This window comes from Stenella coeruleoalba (assembly GCF_951394435.1).
Source record: "Stenella coeruleoalba genome assembly, chromosome: 14".
In the NCBI taxonomy this organism is placed as follows: domain Eukaryota; kingdom Metazoa; phylum Chordata; class Mammalia; order Artiodactyla; family Delphinidae; genus Stenella; species Stenella coeruleoalba.
In genome coordinates this window covers 38,301,939-38,316,508 of record NC_137160.1, presented here as the reverse complement: position 1 = coordinate 38,316,508, position 14,570 = coordinate 38,301,939, and the positions used below count along the sequence as shown (strand labels likewise).

At 52.8% G+C, this 14,570-nt stretch overlaps 1 protein-coding gene across 27 annotated transcripts in view; it reads right to left on the bottom strand.

The window, feature by feature from the left end:
• Positions 1 to 567: 567 nt before the first annotated feature.
• CELF4 (CUGBP Elav-like family member 4) overlaps positions 568 to 14,570 on the bottom strand; it is a gene marked incomplete at both ends in the record, with an annotated part of 298,840 nt that continues 284,837 nt past the window's right edge. For 19 of the 27 annotated variants that reach the window (XM_079942015.1, XM_079942006.1, XM_079942016.1 and 16 more), the window contains 3 exons: positions 568 to 2,780; positions 11,320 to 11,491; positions 11,948 to 12,026. In XM_079942015.1, the coding sequence (XP_079798141.1) occupies positions 2,754 to 2,780; positions 11,320 to 11,491; positions 11,948 to 12,026 (278 nt within the window). Of the gene's footprint in view, positions 2,781 to 4,798; positions 4,853 to 11,319; positions 11,492 to 11,947; positions 12,027 to 14,570 lie in introns of those variants that run through there. The other 8 variants (XM_079942012.1, XM_079942013.1, XM_079942001.1 and 5 more) reach the window with 2 other exon arrangements.

Below are 14,570 nucleotides of genomic sequence, written 5' to 3'. Positions count from 1 at the left end.
CCCCTCCTCCAAGCCCTATTTCACATTCTTCCTCCTTTGGAACCCTCCCCCCGACCCCCCCCCCCCCCCCCAGTACCTTCCTCTCAAACCTCCTGTGGCATTCAGGGTTTGGACATCTCCCTCTGTCTCTGTGTCACGATACAGAGAAGGCGGCACCCCAAGCTCCTCCCACCAGAACTCCGCCTCTGAGGATCATCTAGAACGCACGGTCTTGTCCACCCAGGCACACTGTCAATGCAGTGCGAAGTGCAGGACCAAAAGTGCTGGCTGGCAAGTCTGGGGCTGTGTCCTCACCTTCCTTTACTGCGGGCCCTGCCTCCACTGCCTGCTTCCCCAGCTCCTCGCAGCACTTCGTCCCCACCCCAGCTCCAGTCTGGTGGCTTGCTTTTCCCCCTAGCAGAGAGGAAAGGGGGACTTCTTGTTAGGTTTGGGCACTGTGGCCATCCCTGCCCAGGAACCTAGGGATGGGCTTGCAGTGGAGACTTTCAGAGGCACACACCGGTCGAGAGATTTTCCTAGAGGGTCCAGGTAGCAGGCAGCTTCCACGGAGGGAAGGACCAAAGCTGCTTCCAGTGGGCCAGCCCTAGGCCCCAGAGGCACGGCTGGCCAGATTCCATGAACCACAGAGCACCACGGACAAGGCTTTTTTTTTTTTTTAAACTGTGCTTTATTTAGGGCTAAGCTGGAGAAAGCGTCATCCAATAGTTACAGAAGGTTACAAGGAGTTTTAGGGAGTTGAGTGTGAAAAGAGCAGTTGTACTGAACTGCAGCTGTTTTGTTTTTTTCATTTTTTTTTTTTTACAACATCTGGACATCCTAAAAGGAGCCAAGAAAAAGAAAATTTTAAAAATAATAATTAACCAACAAAATAGAAAGAAAGGAAAGGCAGAAGGCCTGAGAGGAACCAGATAGATGTTCTTCTAAAGCAAAAAAGAAAAAAACATGGTAGGTCCGAGGGCCCCCCAGCCTCCAGATGAACAGGACATCAGTGAGGAGGGCGTCAAGGCGGAAAGCCAAAGCAAGTCCTCCCAACGGTGCAAATAAATTATAATAAATATGTTATACTTTAAAATATATGTGTTCTTAAATAATTCAGTGTTTTTTTTCTGATTCTGAGTTTTTTTAAGCAATGTCTTTTTTAACTGCTCTAAAGTCATTTACCAAAGATAAATATCGTGCTTTCATTAAATAGTTTTCCTTGTTTTTTTTTCTCTATCATTACAATTAAAAGTCCTACAAAATATGCAAATTTATTTACAGAAAAACAGAGCCGGCATCATTTAAACATCCCTGTTTTTCAAAATTCCTTGTAAACAGTTTCAGAAATTCTTCAAAGATTGTTTTTTTTTTTTTTTTTCTCTCTCTTGTTTAAGGTTTTTGTGTGTGTGTGTGTTGTTTAGTTGTTTTAAGATGAAAGTTCCCAGGTCTCCCTTGCCCGGAAAGTCTCTGGAGCAAGCATGGAAGGCGAGTGAAGCAGAGGTGTCGAGGGCTTGCGGAGAGCGGGCGAGCGCGCGCAGCTCCCGGAGCGAAGCGAGGCGAGGGCGGAGGCGGCGGCGGGCCTTCCTGCCAGAGGCGCGGCCTCCACCGGAGGTGGGCAGCCAGGGGCCCACAGGTGTGGGCGGGTCCGGCCTGGCCCTCGGGGTCAATGGCATCCAACAGCACTCGCGGGGAGAAGGGATTGATGCTCAGTCTAAACTCTACAAAAGTACAGTCCTACAACATCTGGGATTTTAGCAGTAACGCTAACTTCTATAGGTTTTTTTTTTTTTTTTTTTGCTTTCCTCTAATTTTTCTTCTATTATATAGGTATTTTAAACTTCTCCTTTTTAAAATTCTGTACAACTATTATGATTTTAAGAGGGGGAAGAGTTAGAAGCATTTACAGACTTTTCACAACAATTATCTTGCCTCGTCAGTCCCTTGTTTTCCCCTCCTTTTCTCACACTTCACGGTTAACGAGTTTTCATATTTTGTTACTTTCCCCGAATATCCACCAATTTGTTCGTCTTAACAGCTCCATCCAGACATATAATACAGAAAACCATAGGAAAGTGTCATAGACTTGAATGACAGTAATCAAAGCGCCTCTCAAAGTATCAAAGAACTATTATCTTGCTGTTTTAAAAGCATTGAAGCATTATTTTTCTTTTTTTTTGTTTTTTTGTGTTTTTTTTTTTTTAATTACATTTTTTCATAGAATCGCTCTAAGCTGTTTCAAGAACAGCCATGAGGCAGGAAGGAGGTTCTCCTCCGTTCCCCCTCTATTTGACCTAGAGCTACACATCTGCAATAAAAAGTTTGGTCCTTTGGTCCCTAAATAGCTAAAGGAATGACAGATAGAGATGATCAGTGGCGGCCTCCCAGCCGCCCCCCTGGGGACCAGGCCCCACCAGACACACCGCTTGCCCCAGCCTGCCTCAGGCGCCCATGGGCTGGAAAAGCCCCAGGGATCGGGAAGCAGCGGCCCTTCCCGGTTCCCAGCCCTGCAGCCTCCCCACCTTGTCTCAAGTTATTTTGTTTTAAAGTTGCCTTTTTTTTTTTCTCATTTTTCTTCATCTTCTTCTTCTTTATGTCACATATATTTTTCCCCCAAACACGTGCCCTCTGAACTCCATAGACGCTATACTTTCCTTGAAGAAATGTGACAGTCACAGAGTGTCTGGAGTCTTCAGCTTGATTGATATTGGCTGATATGTCAAAGGTGTCATCCAACAGTTCTCATTTATAAATATATATAGAGAGAGGTTTGTTTTTTAATGTAGCCCGTTCAGCATCCTGCCCTAAAATGAAGAAAATCAGGGCTGATTAAGCCAAGAGAGGAAACACAAAACGCATCCAAACACCAAAAGGAACCTGCCTCGGGGGTTAGGGCGGGAGCTCTGGGGGATAGCGGGAGAGGGGGAAGAGACCAGTATGAGAATTAGTCATGATCATGATACATAAAAAAGAAATCGACTCTTCTAGTCAGAGTAAGAAACCACTGGGAGGTCTAGTGGTGATGGTTGTAGCTGAGGTTTGGTTGTTGGGAGAGGGTTTTTGATTTGGGTTCCTTTAGAGTTCTGGATTGGGGGACGGCTAGATCTAAGGGAAGAATTTGGGACTGTGGGATATGAATTCATCATTAAACTGATCTCTAAGGGATCTAGCCCAGATACAATATGTATACAGAAGCCTAGCAAACAAGATAGCAAAAATCTAGCAGCCCAGCCCACTCCCCCCCAAGATCCATGACATGAATTTTGCAGAATTCTTGCCCAGTTTCCAAGCCAACCACCTCTTTCCCAAGGTCACTATTTGCGAGGCTATGTATATATATGTATATCTGGATATATGTGTAGAATATATTCACCTGCACATATGTGGATATACATGGATATGTGTGTGTGTATATGCATAGATACACACATACACACACACACACACATAATATTTTTCTCATACATGCCAGGGAATTTAGAGGAAATTCAGCACTTCGAGGAAGTGGATGGGGAGGACCTAAAAGAAGTTAGAACGGATTTAATCATCAAAGTTAAATTAACTCAGACAATTCTTGATTTTGTTTTGAATGGTGGCTTTTTGGTGTTTTGTTTTGCATTTCAAAGAAAAAAAATCATGATCCGACTAGAATCAGAAGGAAAATGCTTAATCATTGTGAATTAACAAATGAGACTCGTCTCCATTCTAGCAAGCAGCTTCCACTTATACATGGGGGTGACTGGTTACATCAAGAGAGTTAGAACTGCAAAGCCCCCAGTTGAGGGGACAACGTCATGCGTATATCAATCCATGCTGGCAGGTTTTTCACACTGTTGATTCAACAAACAGCAAACCGTACACAGCAATCTAAACAATTACAACACCAAATAAAATAATAATAAAATTAAAAAACACTTGTCAAGGACCCTTTTTCAGTTGTAAACAAAAAGGTGCATTTTGCTTTTGTTAGTACTGTTTCTTCCAAACCGACCAAAAAGCCCTCCCAACTCCCAGGCCCCCACCTCCCTCCCCACATTTAATTTAGCAGAAGTGGCTACAATACAAACCTTACAATTGCTACCGGGCTCTCTCTCAGAGGCCCCGGGCTTTGAACTCTAGGTTTTTGGTTTAGAATTTTTTTTTTTTTTTTTTTTTTTATCATTCTGTTACTGTAGAGATTTTGTTTTTGTTTTTTTCTTTTTGTTTTTCCTTTTGAAGTGAGATTTAAAATAGCCTAACTGGAAAAAGACCAGACCTAGGAAAGTGTCAATTGAAAAAGGCCCCCAAATTTCTAGAAAAAAATAAAATCACAATATTTTCAAGTGCAAGTAAATCAACCACGCATAGATACTTTTAAGATGTTTTCCTCATTTTTAAGAAAAAAAAAATAATGGTTTGCACAGTTAATGATCCCATGTCCGATAATTCGGGAATTCATCTTTATTTTTACTGTTTTTTTATTCTTTTGTTTTTTTTTCTCTATGTGACATCTAGAGAAGCATAAAAAACGCTGAACAAGAAAAACCAAACAACAGAAAGTAAAACCACTGCAAGCACCAAGAACGAAACGAAAATGAGCACAGCAAAAAAGATCGTGGCAGCACAAAAGTCAAGAAAATGCACGTGTGATCATGACTGGCCAATCATCAACTGATACAACATCCAAGAAAAACGCTCCAATCACAGCACCTCCACGAAACTTGACGGCAATTGTCATGCAACCGATTCTTAGCCTTGTTACATGACGCCATCATGTCACACTGTGAACTTTGAGTTGATTTGAACTTACGGATGGGGGACTGTTTTCTCCACTCTCATGTGATTACGTGAACTTTATTCCTAGCTCAGCGCGAGACTGTGGTGGATTTGACTGGCCCTGGTTGGGTTGTTGGAATTTGATTGAATGACAAAAGAAGAAAAGATTTATATATATATTTATATATGTAGAGAGAGAGAGAAAGAGAGAGAGGACAAGAGAGTGTGGGCAAGGGGGGAGGAGGAGGGGGGGCGGGTTGGGTCGGGGAGTGTGGGGGGTGGGACAGGGAGAGTCGGGTTGAGGGTGAAGAAGGGCAAGGAAGAAGTTAAAACAAAATTAAAAGGAAAAATATTTATACAGCACCAGACCACAGCATCAATCTAAAAGCTCTAATGAGAGAACAGCAGTCAAATCATAAGAGAACTGAAAAAAACTCAAAGGATGGAGGAAGCCGGCAGACAAACAACATGGGCACGTCAACACACACACACTCACGCACACGCACACGCACACACGGTTGTTTGTGCAGACACATGATACACCGTGAACAGTAGCAGAACCTCACACAGGGCCGCTACGGGCATCCATCACGCGCTGGGAAGAGGAGGGAGGGTGCAGGCAGCTTGGTGAGGGGGCCAGAAAAAACTAAAACAGCCCCTCAAACCACCTTGGCCGGCAAGCAGATCAGGGAGCACGCTCTCTGCCTCTGACCACCCCTGATTCTTTCCCTCTCCCCCAGGTGCCGAGCTCTCCTCGCCTCCCCAGCCTTCCGTGGCTTCAGCCTGTGGACCAGCAGGGGGAGCCTGACAGGGTGGCCCCGATTTGCCGGGTGGGTCAGAGGCTGATTAAGGCGACTGCTGTATCCGTGGGGTCCATCCACAAAACACCCTGCTGCCCAGTACAGTGCACACAGACAGCAACTCAGCCCTCCCGCCCTGTCCCGTCCCGCCGTGGCCGCCATCCCCAGAGAAGGGCATCCCCACTAAAAGAGCACCCGCTGCATGAGGTCGTGAGCCTCTCCCCGTCCACTCTGCTTCAACCCTCTTTCCTCAGAACCTTCAGAAAATGAACACTTGTAGTTCTGAGATTTAGAGTAAGTCACATCAACGTTCTCAGAATTCTACAGACACATCCTGGCACAACTGATTTCATTTCATGATCGCCTTACTCTCTCTGTTTTGCTCTCAAGGTGGCCCACGTGGCCAAAGCAAGGCTGCTTCCTGGCACGTGAAGCCTTTAGACGGCTCTGCAGCTCTGACCCAGGAAATGGTCACGTGGAAGACTAGGGTGCCCTGCAGTGCTGGTCACACGAAACAGGAGACTCCACTGGAGAGGGGCGGGCTATGGCCCTGTTTCCCCAGTCTCTCTGCTGCTGTCACTTGTGCTCTGCTGCCCTCCCCCACTCCACCTCCCCCTTCTCCATTCCTTCACACCCTATACCCCTCCACGTACAGCTTTCTAGACTGACCCATCTCACAAGCCCCGACCTGCCTTCTTCACTAGTGGAGCCCTAACTGGTGGAGGCTGAGCTCCCTTCTCTGTCAAGCATCATCCAGTTATTCCGTTTTGAGTTGTCTTGAGCACGCTTCACCATTGGGGGTCCTTTGCCCCCACCCAGGGCACTGGGGGCCCCCAGCCCTACGCCCTCCTCACGGTTACCCCTGAGCTCACTTCCCAGTCCCTGCTCCCCTGCAGCCCCCGGGTCTGTGCACCAGGCTTGCAGAGTCTGCAGGGGTTTCCGACGCACCGGGCTTCTACACGCAGCGGCTTCCACTCTCAGCTTTGTGTTTTCCTACAGGGAGTGTGGAAGGGAAGCCTGAGGTCATGACATGTCACTGTGGATAAGATGCAAAACAGCTGAGAGGTGACTATTTTAAGCCTGAGCCCGGCCTCCAGCTCTGCGTTCTCAGAAGAGCCCCCGCCCCTCTTCCTCCGCAGAGCCCTGCTGCCCTGCCTGCCCGTCCTGCTCCTCCCACAGCAGATCTCCCTCACCAAGACCAGGGCCCAGCAAGGCCCGTCTGCATCTCCAGCCCCTCCGGAAAGCAAGCCCTTAGACCCACCACCCAGGAGAGCCAACTGGCGGGCCCCTGGGGTGGGAGAAGAGGCCTAAGAACTGAGGAGGGGGAATTCCCCAGCGGTCCGGTGGTTAGGACTGTGCCCTCACTGCCGAGGGCCCGGGTTCAATCCCTGGTGGGGGAACTAAGATCCTGAAAGCCTCACGGCGCGGAGGGCAGCGCCCTCAGGTGTCAGCCACGGCAACCCAGGGACACCTGCACCCAGTCCTGGGACGCCCACTCCTCCCCACTCCACTGTGCTCCTTTGCCGGCTGCCAGCTTTCCTCCGGCCACCCTTCAGTGCCTGGCACTGCCCAGTGCTGGGGATTCGAGCCTGAATTTCACACAGCTCCGCCCCAAATCTCCATCTAGGGAACCTTCTCGTACCCACTCACCTCTCACACACACTTGGTCCCCAGCACACAAACACTCAAACTCGTTCAGCCGCTAAGGAGGCTCCCTGGGGTTCTTCCCACGCACTGCTGACCACTTTCTTCATTAAGGAGCAGTGGCACCTCTGCCTGCACAGTGACCCCTGCCTGGCCACCCTCTGGAAGAGCCTCTCCGAGCACAGCCCTAGAGGTGACAGCAGGGTCACTGACCGGCGTAGGGGAGCTTGATTCAGGACAGGGAAGCCCCACCTCATGACCTGGTCGAGCTGAGCCAATTCAGATGCCAGGTCCTAAACACAGCTGGCCTCTAGCCAGAGAAGGCCCAGCCCAAAGCCACAGCCCAGCACTGGGCAGGTCTGACCCGAAGCACCCGTGCCTGCAAAGCTCAGAGCAGACGCTGTGCAAAAGCACACTCAGAACCAAAGCCCGGGGCCAGAAGAAACGGGGCTCCCAGGGAGCCAGACACGCCACTCAGACGGTTCTCCCTCCAAAGAGCCGGATGCCCGCGCGCCCGCCCTCAGCCTGGGCCCAGAGGTGGAACAAGGGACTTGGGTGTCTGCCTGGACCTGGCCACGTTCGTGTTTCTGCCCACTTTCCCTGCCTTTGTTTCCTTCCTCTTAGTTTCCCCGTAAAGATTTCTGGGAGAAACTCCCATCTTAGCGCAAGATGAGGGGCAGGGGCAGCAATGAAGCTAGGAACCCACGCTCCCATCCATCAGGGTGCGCAGACCCCACCCTACCCAGGCCTCATTTTACGGAACCAAAGCCCAACCACGCTCCCCCTCCCCACGGCTGCCCTGCCAGGGGCCCTCTCCTTCCCCAGAACCCCCTCACTCCAGTTCTGACCTGGCCACCTATTTGCCTTATGTCTTCACCACCGGCCATGAGACCACCCTCCCGGTGCCTAGTCACACCTAACTATGGCCCCTGAGCCCCTGCTTAGGCGAGCCCCGCCCTTCCGAGCAACTAGGACCCATCATCTGTAAACATCCTTTGCTGGCCTGTAAAATCATGCAGTTTTTAAGCTGCTTTTGCGTGCTGTTTCCTCCCGCTCTTACTGGCAGCAGCCAGTGCCCACGGCACTCCCCGAGCCTGGCCCTATGACACCTGCCTTCTGTTACACCCTCTAACAGTCTTGGGTTGGGAACCTGAATGCACCATTTGTTAAAATCCTGTGAATGGAGCTGAAAGGTCAACTTTACTGTAGGAGCTACGCGAGCTCACAGTTTTTTAGAAGACTGCCTAGTGGGGGGCTAGTCAGATGGCTGACCCCAGAGAAGTGAGAGGTCCTGATGTGTCCCCTCTGATATTCAGGACACTCTGGGGTAGGAGGGGTGAGGTGAAGATAGCAGAGGGGGGTTTATCCATCTCCTTACTTGAAGGGGTTAAGAGCTCAGCCTCTGGAAGTAACCACTCCCCCTTCATATCATGACTCTACAGCTCAGGAGCTGATTAGCAAGTGACTTAATCTGTCTGTGCTCCATCTATAAAATGGGAATAATAACACTACCTACCTCATAGGCAGCTACAAGTATACAGTTATGTCTTAGAGTGGTCACCTACAAGAACTGTCTCTTGCATGGTAAGCGCAGTGTGAAAGTCTGTGGTTCTCATCTTTCTGGCCTTTGTATTCCCTGGTGGAAGAACCACTCTGCTCTTTTGGCCACTCCTCTCAAGCCCCCACCCCAATCATGACTGCTAACTGGTTCTACCCTGAGGGCCACTTCTTACCTTCTGTCCCAAACCACAAGTCTGCCGTCCTCACCCCTTCATCTGGGAATTTCTCTGACCTAGATGTTCCCTCCTTTCTTGGGGTTTTAGTTGCATCAAGGTCTAGGAGGCTAAGACAAGCTGTTTTGGGGGGAGCCACAAAACACACCCACAGGGGCCCCTCAGAATCTCAGGGCATGACACTGGAGCATGCCGCCTCCTTAAAAGTCCTCTGATGGCTCCAATGCCTGGGTTTCATCACTGAAGAAATGGAAGCCCAAGAGGGAAAGCACCTTGACCCAGGTCATGCCTTAGTGGCAGAGCTAAGCCTGTTTAAGAAAAGTGCTCCGTGTCGCGAAAGGGCTGCTTTCACTGCACTGTCCCTCCCCTCCTATGGAAATGTACCCATTGGCTGGCTGCCACCGTGTCGGTGTGAGCACAGAGCTGGAAGCTCCACGCGGGCAGCACGGTGACCATGCGTCTCGGCATCCCGGCACTGAGCCAGCATCTGGCACAGGAAAGTGCCCACGCTCTGAACAAACATGTGCGTGTGCATTTCACACAGACCAAAGACGGACAGGGGCCGGAACTGAGGAAGCATGAGAGGCGGACGCTGCTCTTCTAGCTCTGCAGCGAGTAGAGGCTCAAGCACCCTCTTCAAGAGAAGGTGAGTGTGGCTGCTCCTGGGTGGATGAAGGGGGTCCTGCTGGCAGCGGTGGGATTTGAGAGGAGACTGGGAAGCTGGAGACCTCCCTCCCAAACTCCAGACTCTGACCCTCCACTCGGATGTGTAACTGTCACGTGCCTCACCTTTCTCCCAATCCCTCTCCGTCTCAGACCACGACAACTCTGCTCTTCCAGTTACTCGGGCCAAAAGCTAAGCGTCATCCTTGATGCCTCTTTCTCTCACATCCCCTCTAACTCCTTACAAACGGCACCAACTCCCTCACACCACGTCGACTGCTGTCACCCTGGACTGAGCGGTCCCAGCGCTAGGCCTCTGCTTTGGACCCTACGATCTATCAACACGGCAGCCAGCGAGCCTCCTGAAATGCAAGTTAATGACATCACTCTTCTGTGCGGAGCTCTCCAGTGGCTCCCCCCGAGCCCCCCATTTCTGAGGAGAGGCCGAAGTCCATGCAACGTGTAGGTCCTACACGAGGTGGCCCTCCTCACCTCTGGGATCTCCTTTTCCACTACACCCCCCCCCCCCCGCCCCGTGCTCGCTCTCCTCCAGTCACCCTGGCCTCCTGCTGGTCCTTGAACACACCGCATTGCCCACACCTTGGAGCCTGTGCACTGCCTGTTCCTTGGGCGCGAGGACCGAGCAAACAGCCAAACCCTGGCGTGGCTCCCTGCCTCCCCTTCTTCAAACCTTTGCTCAGATGTCACTTCCTCAACAAGGCCTACCCTGACTACCTGATTTAACTGTAGCCAACAATTTTGACACACTATATAATTTACTCTTTGATCCTCTGTCCTTGTTTGTTGTCTGCCTCCCCTGCTAATGACAAGGATTCTCATTAGTCTTACTCATGCTGAGTACCTAACAGTACCTGGCACACGGTACTGCTGAAGCAGCGGAGGACTGGGCAGCCTCGCCTGGACTATGAACCAGCTGGGACGGGTGGAGCGTACCTCAATGGGAGAAACCAGGCTGGGGGTGGACTTTGATGGCCAGGCACATCTCCTCCCTCCCCCCTTCCCCAGGAAGCTGCTTCACCCAGGGGAGCATGTGGCCTGGAAGAGGAGTGGCCGACTGTGCCTTCAGCTGCAAGGCAGGACCCAGACAGAGGAGGGAAAGGTGACACCTGCCCACTCATCATGGCCTCTGTAAAGAGGGCGGGGTAAGTGACCCCAGTCCCATACCATCACCCTCCTCACCTTCTGTCCCATCCTGTTTTGTTTTTTGGTAAAGTTCCCTTTGAAAAGTCCTGTCCCTCCTCTCCAGACTGAGCTGCGGGGAATTGAACGGGTGAAGGGGTCAAGTGTCTAAAAGCCACCAGCCCTTCAGGCAAGAGAGCTGGGAAGGGGAGAGCCAGGGAGTCTGGGAGAAGGCCCCAGCACAGGCCTACAGCTCCCCACAGGGCCTACTCCTCCCCCAAACTCTCCCAGCCCTGAGCTTGCCATCTGCTCACCCCAGGGTTTTCTGGCAAACAAAATTGCCGGTGTAGACCTTCTCAGACCGATTCCCTCACTCCTGCTCCTCTTAGCTCTGCGGCAGGGGGATGGTCATACCCATTTCTGACGGGGTGACCACAGCTCTGCGCCTGCCCCCTAGGCACCGGGCGAGGAGCAGGTCGAGCCGGGCGCAGCGGGTCCAAGGCACAGCGAGGCTCCGTCCGGCCCACAGAGGCCAGGGGAGGCGGCGGGTCCGTCCGGTATCAACCTCCCCAACCCCCCGTCCCCGCGCCCCGGCCGACCCCGGTTACCTGTGCGAGTCCTGGTCTCCCCCGGGGGACGCTCCCGCCTGCACTCAGTACGGGCGATTGGCGTCTTTGGGCCGCTTCAGCTGCACCTTGAGCCTCTTCATGCCGATCTGGAAGCCGTTCATGGCCTGGATGGCGGTCTGCGCGCTGGCCGGGTTGTCGAAGCTCACGAAGCCTGGCGAGACACGAGGGACGAGGGCCTGGGTTTCCACGGGGCCGCCCCGGCCGGGAGGGGGCGGGGGCGGAGAAGGTCCGTGGGGCCGAGGGCGGGGCGGGGCGGGCGGCGGTGTCTCCCCGCTCCCGCCGCGCCTCCGGGCGGGGACGGGGCTCAAGGCTCCTCCCCCTCGGGGCCCCCGCCCCCGTCCCGGCCTAGTGCCCCCCCCACACTGCCCGCGTGCTTGCGGACCCTCCGGCGGCGGGCGCTGCCGAGGCTCCCGGCTCCCCGACCCGCGCGGCCCCGGGCCGGGCCGCCCCGGCTCCACCTCGGCTCTGGGCGGCGCCGCTGTCCCGCACGCCCTCTCCCCCAGGCGGGGCGCCCGCGGCGCGGCGGGGCTCGGAGAGGCGCCCGCCCCCCACCCGCGCCGGCCCCGGCACCTCAGCCCCTGCCTGCGGTGGGAGAGGGCGGACACACCTGCGGGTGGAGGAGTTTATTGGACACTGTCCTCCCTGACAGGAGGGGGCCTGGCAGCGGGAGGGCACGGGGTGCCGGCCTGGGGAGAGAGAGGAGTGCGAGGGGAGGGAGGGGAGGCGCCACGGAGCGAACTTCGCCGCCGCCGATTCCGGCCGCCCCCCTCGCGAGTGCCGCCCGGCCGCGGGGCAGGGCAGAGGCAGGGTCCCCGCCGCCCCTCCTCCCGCTCCGTCCCTGCCGAGGCTGCCCCCAGCCAGGCTCCGGGTGGCCACCGCCACCGGGGCCAGTCCACACCGGCTCACATTAACCAGCCACCTCGCTCCCAGGGGCCGTCTGCACCATCCTTTCATTTAGTAAAACTCCACCCTGGGAGCAGGGGCTCTTGCCCCGGACTAAGCACGCACCCATTGATGTGAATCCCTCGTAACACTACTAATGGTATAACAATAATAGTACAAATTGACCCTATTAGCGAAAGTTAGCTAAGCGCCTTCGTGTACTACAGACTGCAGAAGTGCTTTTCACGTGTTCACTCCTCCCAATATCCCAGGACAGGATATAGAACCATCCATGGCTCCCAGTCACCTTCTGAAACAAGCAGTTCCCAGGTGGGAATGGATTAGGTTCCCAAAGCTGATTTAGAAGTCACCTTTTGGAACTTCGAATGCATCTCCTTATAGACTACACTACATCAGCATTTCCCAAAAATGGCCCTAAAAGGTGCTCCCTGAGAAAGGGCCTTTGGTGGTCAAGCAAATTTATAACCAGGCCCCTCTGGGACAGTTCATGGCACATTAACAAATAAAAACATCCCTCTACCACCCCAATTTCTCTCTTCTTTATGTCTTTGTTTAACCTAGTATTTCCTGGAATTTATTTGACTTTAAAGGCCTTTTCTCCTGTAAAATGGGCTTAGATCCTGCAAAATATATGAAACTAAGCTTGGCGAAGTTCCCAGGCAATCCTGCAAATGCACTTCATTTGGGGTGCTCATCTCCAAACGGCCATTAGATATATAAGGGATAGGTGGACAGACTCCGTTGATGTAGAAAGCTGCTTTCTCCGTTAATTGTCTGTGGTACCTTGGGCCTGCCTGTGACCCCTCCCTTACTCTCCCTGTGTGGTGGCCCTTTTACCTCCGCCCCAGACACTGCCTCCACCGGCCTCTTTTCTCTTTCTCCTTCCTGCATTTGTGTGCATTTTCTCTGGAGGCCATGCACCATCAAAGATGGGGGAGGGGTGTGTGTACACGCATGTGAGTGTACCCAAGAGTGGTAGCATGTGAGCTCGGATGAGATTGGTCAGAGATGGGCCCAGGGCAACATAACCTACATCTATGTATTAATCTATGGGCGAAAACACATAGGAGAGATTTCTGATTATCCGTAGTTGGAAATCAATGTGAGTCATCTTTCCACCTCCCCCTCTCATGCCCTCCTGGCCCATCCCTTCCCTACCAACTTCTCTGACTGATGACTAAATCGAGCTGTCAGCAGAGCAGTTTTCAAATGCGTGAATGGTGCATCTGTTATACTGCTCTCCCCCAGATTAAAGAGGGTGGGCAAACTAAACGCCTCTCTTCCTCCTGGGACAAGATAGCCGAACTGTGGGTGGCAGTTCCCCCCACAAAAGAACAAATACGAGCAAAGTGGGGAAGAGATGGGAGAAAGATAAAAACGGCTGGAGATGCTGTCTAGGGTGGAGGTGTAAAGGGAGAGAGAGGGTCCTGGAGGAGGGAAGAAGCCCAGCCTTCGGGTTGAGTTTCTGGAAGCCTGGGGGTTGGGAAGGATTCCGGGCTCAAGGAACTTTTCTTCCTGAACTAGTTTTGTTAACTGGCTAGCAGTCAGGGCAAGGAGCATCTCCCCTGCTGGCCCCCCCCTCAGCAAGGCTCTAGGCACCATCTCCCATGTTCACGGTTTCCAGGGCTGTGTCCCTTCTCCCAGAAGCCCCTGCCCCATTCCTCCCACTCCCGAGGTTTCTGCCTTCCAGACCGTGGGAGGCTGTGCAGGTAGGATGCCCTCCTGGTGGCCCTCCAGCCCGTCTTCCAATGCAGAAACCATCTGTGCTGCACATATGTTCACGACGGCCTCTGAAAGATTCTGTTTATGCTTATAAAGAGCACGCGGGGCCTTTAAGGAGTTCACTTAAACAGAGGACCACGTGTGCAGAAAAATGGCCCTTCCTTTGGGGAATAAAGGGGACCCTAGCACCTTCTGAGGGTCCGCTCTGGCCAGGTCCCTCACATGCACCATCTCGTATGACCTTCACAGCACTGCTGAGAGCTGACTGCTGAAATCCCCATTCCACAAATAAGGACACTGAGGCCCAGAGAGTAAACTTGCCCATGAGTGCGTGCTGGGGAGAGCTGCACAGGCTCGGCGGCCAGAGCGAGGGAGGGAACCCAAGAGCCTGAAGGAGGAGCCACTGGGCCAGGCAGCTTGGCGGGAGCCTGTCCTTTTTCAAGGCCAGTGGATGTTCAGCGCTAGCCGTTTGTTCAGGAAGAGAGGAAAGAGCCAGAGTAGAGGTAGGTGGGCGTGGACTCCCAGAAGCAGCAGGGCGAAAGCCTTTGCTGGAGGACTTGAAGGAGCTAATGGCAAGGGTAGTCCGGGGCTGACTCCAGGGAGTC